General features: G+C 35.4%; 1 protein-coding gene across 1 annotated transcript; it reads right to left on the bottom strand.

The window, feature by feature from the left end:
• Positions 1-1,293: 1,293 nt before the first annotated feature.
• Positions 1,294-6,462, bottom strand: dynlt3 (dynein light chain Tctex-type 3). The gene is made up of 5 exons (XM_007259384.4): positions 6,314-6,462; positions 4,128-4,169; positions 2,936-3,059; positions 2,757-2,834; positions 1,294-1,697 (listed from the first exon to the last, which is right to left on the bottom strand). The coding sequence occupies exons 1-5, from the start codon at positions 6,338-6,340 to the stop codon at positions 1,621-1,623; spliced, it is 348 nt and encodes a 115-aa protein (XP_007259446.1). The 5' UTR covers positions 6,341-6,462; the 3' UTR covers positions 1,294-1,620.
• Between the last annotated feature and the right edge of the window lie 142 nt (positions 6,463-6,604).

Raw genomic sequence — 6,604 nt, 5'->3', positions numbered from 1 at the left:
GCGCAAGGTCTTTCTGACATTACATATAAAATAATAATTTTAAAAAGCCTATTTTTATATGCTGTCACGTTCCACACGTTTCATGTCTGTTTCAGGACCTTGCCTCTCTTCTTACCTCTCAGTTGTGAAATTGCTGGGTTTTTTGGTTGGAGAAGTGACTGTGAAATAGCTGACCAGTTTTACACCACAGCAATCAGGGGCTTTCAAAAGCAGTTCCTCTTGCACATGAAGTTTCTGAATTACAGCGGACACAAAAAAGCCTGCTATGATTGGATGGTTTTATTTCAAAATGCATTAAAAATGCATTTTATCTATTTGTGTGCAAAACACAAAACAAGACAGTTCAGCAGAGATTGATTTCTCAACTTTATGCCATTTTTGGATTACTACAAGTCGCTTTGTAATATAACGCAATGCTTCTGGAATTAAACTTTTAAATTATGAATAAGAAATTAAACTTTTAACTAAACGTAACCTTAAATAAACTTAATGCAAGGCTAAATTAACACATTTAGTTTTATTTTATATTTGTAACTGTTCATAAATAGAGTGAAAGAAAAAAACACACTGCAGGGGAAACGTGTAACATTCATCTGTTATTACAGTTGTTCCTTGTTCCTATTCATGTTGTACAGTATAGCATATTTTTATGTATTCTTTGTAATGATTATTGTTGTGTGTACAGATCTTTATGGGTGGTGCTGGCTCTTAAATGTTTTTCACATTTAATACTGAAATTAATTAAAATAAAGGAATTGCAATATTTATCTGTTTCTTAAAGATGTTAATTTCCTACTATAGCTGTTTACCCACCCTGAAGCAAAGGAAAATCACATAACTTTAAATTATAATATAATGTAAATGTTTGATCAGCTGAATGTGGTGTAGACCTCCTGAGGAAAGTTTGGTGACCGCTGCCCTGATATACAATTACCAAGACTTCCAGAAAGTTCTATAAAGTTTATACTACAAATGCAATGACATTTAATTCTTTTTTGTGCTTTGTTGTATACATCAGCTAAAACTACTCAGGCTTTTCAGACAAGACTTTTTTTTTATCTTTGGAATGTTTCTGTCCGACCATGTAAATTTCATGTATTTCTTTGTATCAAGTATTATGTGTATTTTTTATGTTTTATACAGTGAACCTTCTTCTTATCTATTTTTCCCTCAGCTGTACAGTCAGCTATTAAATGTGTTTGAGAAATAAATTGTACTGAATTAAATTTAATTAGCAAGGTTTCAATGACGAGCACAATGTTCTCATTCAATCAAAACAAACTCAAATTCAACCTGGTTGAACAAATCATTTCATTAAATACTGTACTGTACATAATTTTGCACAAACTCAAAGAAGTCAAAAATGAGGAATGGCAACTACAGGAAACTTAACATCAAAGACAAGCAGTTATAATACAATATAAAGTTTACACCGTGGGAACAAGTGGACTCAGTCATTAAAGGACACGCCACTCCAGAGTTTAATAGCAATGGGCTTTGGAAAAGACATTCTGCACAGGTTGGTTCAGTGTGCTGTGATAAGGTAGTGGCTCCCTCTAGTGTCTGAGCATGCGCACTGGTCTCATGGTTTGACATTGGCCCTGGTTTCTTCTTTCTAGTTCAGAGTGTGATGGCAACGGCAAACACACTAACAACGCAGTACATGGTGCGGTTCTCCCATCTCACTGTGCAACTTCCTGCAGAGACACAAAACACACATAAACAGATTACACTGATTGTTATTAAGCAGTTTTTCTGATGACAAATATACATAAAATTCAAATAGAAATAAGAATAAAATTAAACATTTATTATTACATTTACTTTGACTTTTATTTGATTGCAGACAACCCAATACAGTATATTTCATATTTGTTTAGTCAACTTAATTTCATGCATTAATATACAGTGCTTTGTGGCCCCAACAAACTGCTTTTTATTTTTTTTTATCTCATATCAATGACTTTATTACTGCACTTCACCTGTCAGACCCCTAATTCTTATTTTCACTGCTGAAACAGAGACTTAGTCCAATGTTAACCTGAGTTAAAGTCTGGTGTTGCCAGCCAGACCTTTACCTGTAGCAGTTTTTTTTTCTCCAGGTTTCAAGAGTCTTTTGAAGGTGTGGAAACAATTTAAAGAAAAGACTCTTGATATGTTTAAAAAACTTACAGATTTATCTGTGTTTGTGTCTTTTCTAGTCATTATGTTTATAATGAAAAAAGAGCAACATAGTAACACCCATTAACAATGGGGTTGTCTTGAAATGACTTTTTTATGACTTCTTAATTAGGACCACTTTTGCAATAACAACATGGTAAAAAATATTCTTTACAGACTTTCCAGTGAGCATTTGACCCCTGTATTTTCAAACAAAAAAAAATGAACAGATTTGTACAAACCGAAATGAAAACATTCCCACGCTGAAAATGGGGTCCAATGCAAACCTGAGGTTAACAAACCGGCATGGCTACAGTTTTTACAAGCCTATAGTAGCAGCTACGCCACTATAATCACAAATAATAGTGTTGGTTTCACTTTGTTCACTGCCTGCATACCTGCATATTAAATTTAAAATGTGTGATATCAAAAGAAGAAGCGTGATATTGTCTGTGGCACATTAAAGACCTTCAGGAGATGGATTTAAGACATTGTAAAGATCTGTAGCCCTTGTAATAAACAAAATAAAGGTCTACAATTGTGTTGATCCACTAGTCGAACATGAATGTAATGCATAAGCCGATCTCAACCCTTACCATCAGTTGTAGTGTCCCAGTAACAGGAGTTGGCAGTGTGAAGGCCTGCCCCACTTTTCTGCATCACAGCACAGTTTACTGGAGACACACACACACACACATTCAGAATTAATCAGAGCTGTCATGTAGAATATATGTGTGTGAAATATGTGAGTCTGAGAACTCTGAGAGCCTCTTACCAATGTACTTGAATGGTTTGCCCTGTTTGACCAGCTGAGTGAGTGAGTGCTCCACAATGGTGGCCGTCCACTGATTCACTTTATTCTGGCTGTAGTCCACTCCTCCAATAACACCCTCAATGCACTGCCAAACACACACGCACACAAACATACACGGTAAACGAAACCCATCTCTCCTAAAAAAGTAACTGTTGACCCTTTAGGCACAAGTCAGGCATGAGACCAGCTTGTGCCTGGAGTAAACAACAAAGCTCCCCATTCAGAGTGAAAAAACTAACAAAACTTACTGCTGTATACACCAGAAAATCAGACAGTTTGTTAACTTAATTATTTATACATTAAAAGATTCAATTGGATTTTATTTCTGTTTTTATCTCATTTTCTTTCCAATTTGGATGGCCAATTCCCAAATCCCCATTAATTTGAACTCTCCATCTATTACTAATATCGTATTTTTCAAACTTAAAATCCTTGAATTTTCTCAAAAAACGTCAGTGCGCCTTATATTCCGCCACGCATTATGTATGTATTCTACCGGTCAGGGTGTAAGGAGCAGTAAAGTCACTCCACTAATGTATGGTGTTATAAGGGTGAGGTTTTTTCAGTAAAGTTTATACAGCACTACTGCTGGTGCAGCAGCATTAGCATTAGCATTAGCCGTGGCATAAGTCTAGCACTATCGGCTGCATTTACATCCTGCTAGCATGAAAGTTAGCGGCTAAGGCTGCTGCACCCAGCTTTAGTGCTGGAGAAACTTCACTAAAAACTTACCCTTAGACAAAATATTGGAAATCTAAGCTTACTATAAATAAACGGAAGTTATTTACTTACCCAAATGAACATTTTTAGGAGAGAAATCTGTATAGATTGCTTAATGCACCTATAATCTGGAACACCTCATGTATGAAAAATAGACCAGAAAATAGGCGTTCATTGACAGTGCGCATTATAATCCAGTGCGCCTTATAGTCCGAAAAATATGGTAATGCTTTTAACATTAGTCGGGTAAAGCCTAGCACATGCCTCATCTGATACGTGTAAAGCCAGCCCCACCACCTCTTTTCAAACTGGTGCTGTGATGTACTGCAGCATCACTGGGTAGCCAGCTCAAATAAATCAGCTCTGATACATCAGATGCATGTGCTGAGCCCCATGTTATATTACTGTTATTTTTAATAAAATGTTTAGTTACCTCTTTAACAGCATTACTTGCTTCATCAGGATTGAAGGCCACCTGAATAAAAAACAAGGGTAGAAGATTTAAATAACATGATCTTTCAAATCTCTTGTTGCTTTCAAGTGTTTCTGTGGTTAGAATCATAAAAACAGGGTTTTGTTGCTCAGTGAAGAGGCTAGATAGATCCAGTATACTTTTAGAAAGCTGGATATATTCCACTGAACATGAAGCTGAACTGGCTTCTTGGAAATAGATTTTTTAACCTATTAAAACAGGCTTTAAATTAAGCTTACATTGCATTTTGCACTTTAACTGGAAGTGGCTCTGCTATTATTAAGCTACATTCTGTGTGTTTTATCCCAGTAAAATAGAGCAGTAACTACAGCCCTGTTAAATATATCAATACTGAAGGCTTAGGAGGATGATTTAAAGTATTTGTTCAATGGAGAATGAAGCGAATTGTGGCTGAGTTTTATACTGTAACGCCTCCAATGGCTTTAGGAATAACACAGTATATTTAGATTTAGCTCGTGTGGTATTTGTTCAATAGAGCTTTTGAGAAATATCTCTTTAAATACTTACATTTTGAGTATTTCCGGACCATGTATAGAGTTTATGTAACTATTTAAAATATTTAGCTTTGTAGTTGTTGGTCCGATTATTTTTTTTAAGCTATATTATTTACATCCTTCAGCTGTTTCTGCTAATAAAGTCTGATTTCTTCATATACTGTTTAATATTGTGGGACAAAGTAAACCCAATGGTAAACAGAGCCTTATTATAAAGCATTGGTGTTTTATAAATTATGTAGTTCTAACAGTAAAGCAAGACACAAACCTATATATTAGAGCAGACATGCCAAAAATAAAATAAAAACAATAATAATACAAATACCGTGATATACCGTGAAACAGTTAGAATATTGAAAAATACGGTAAGTTATATATAAATAACCGATATATTTTTTTGCCATACCGCCCAGCACTACTAGCTACTATAAAACTCTTTCATTTATTTCGTGAGTACGTTAAATAATAAAACACTGAGATAATAAGAAGCTCTAAATATCCGTTAATTAATTATCTAGCTAATTTAACCACCGTTTACTTTCGCCAGATTCAGCTTTTAACCTGAATTAACTGTAGTGAATGTGAACCATAGCTTGACGTTAGCCACCTCCTTGCATTATACAAGTTAACCTAGTTTGCAAATAATGATACTATTCTCTTTCTGTGATTATTAACAATCAAATGCAGCCCAGTGAAAGCATATGCTGAATAAAATACGTTGATATTTTGCTTAACAACAACAAAATAATAAATAAATAAATAAAAATAGTTAGCTAAATGACGCAAACACCTCTCAATCTGACAGAGAATCTGTAGAGAGGAGAGTACCCACTTGGGTATTTCTTCTGGGTTAGACACAAGACCAGAGGGCGCTCCCGCGTGAGACAAAAATGAACTGATTCATATGAAGCAATTGAACAAAATTATAGTTAATTATTGTTACATTATTTTTATACTTTTTTTTTACTAATTTCCTCAATTCACTAGTACTAAATCCCCAATCCCAAAATGTTTCAGTAAAACTCTAGTTATTATAAGCCTTTAAACTCAGTAGTAGTAATGCTAGCGTCTTGCCTAAAAAGTTCGAAGCAGATAAATTAAAATATGCAGGTATATGTATTTCCTTGGCTTTTTTAGCGAAATATTTTATTAACTTTCAGAAATTCTGGGCAAGTAGTTAATCGATATTTTAGCCGTTTAGCTCCATTCACCTCCATTTATTTTGGACTCATTCTCGTGCGACCTCTAGCGGCTCACAATCATTTAATGATATAACGTGGAGATGAAAAGTGGGTAGTCTCGCCATAAACCAGCTCTGGCCACACCCTGTATCGTCTATTGTAGGCTGTAAAGCTAACATTTACAGGAAACAGCTATTTAAAAATATAAAAAGGGAAAATAGTTAGCTAGCTATACGTTTATAAGATGAAAACAACCCCGTATTTAGTTATTTAGCTAGCCAGCCTAGCCTAGCTAATGAGGTATGGATCACTGGACTGTGAATAAGATCTGTCAGCTGAAGTTAGCGAAGGAGCTAACGCTAAGGTAGGTTAGCCGGTAAACAGCTGTAAACTACATATCTTAACTGTAACAGAATTCGCACATGATTTAAATGATGAATTAGATAAATACCTCATCTCCAGAGTGGTATTCTTCCATATTCCCTTAAGAGAGTTAAAATCTGTACAGCCTGAATCCAGTAAAAGAGCAGAACTACTGCTGCTGAGCTGCTGCTGTTGTTTTCTGGCTGGTTGACAACAGGCAGGTCTGACTGAGCGAGGAGCCGCTCTGCTCTCCTGCACCGCCACCCAGCGGCGGTCCTCCGCTACTGCAGTATCAGTAATACAGTCACTGAAGACTTATTGAACTTTATTTATTTTTTTATTATTTAACCCCTTAACAGGTCAGGATTTTTGTCAATTG

Source organism: Astyanax mexicanus, chromosome 23, assembly GCF_023375975.1.
Source record: "Astyanax mexicanus isolate ESR-SI-001 chromosome 23, AstMex3_surface, whole genome shotgun sequence".
In the NCBI taxonomy this organism is placed as follows: Eukaryota; Metazoa; Chordata; class Actinopteri; order Characiformes; family Acestrorhamphidae; genus Astyanax; species Astyanax mexicanus.
The sequence above is the reverse complement of the archived record's forward strand: the minus strand, read 5'-3'. Positions and strand labels throughout refer to the sequence as shown.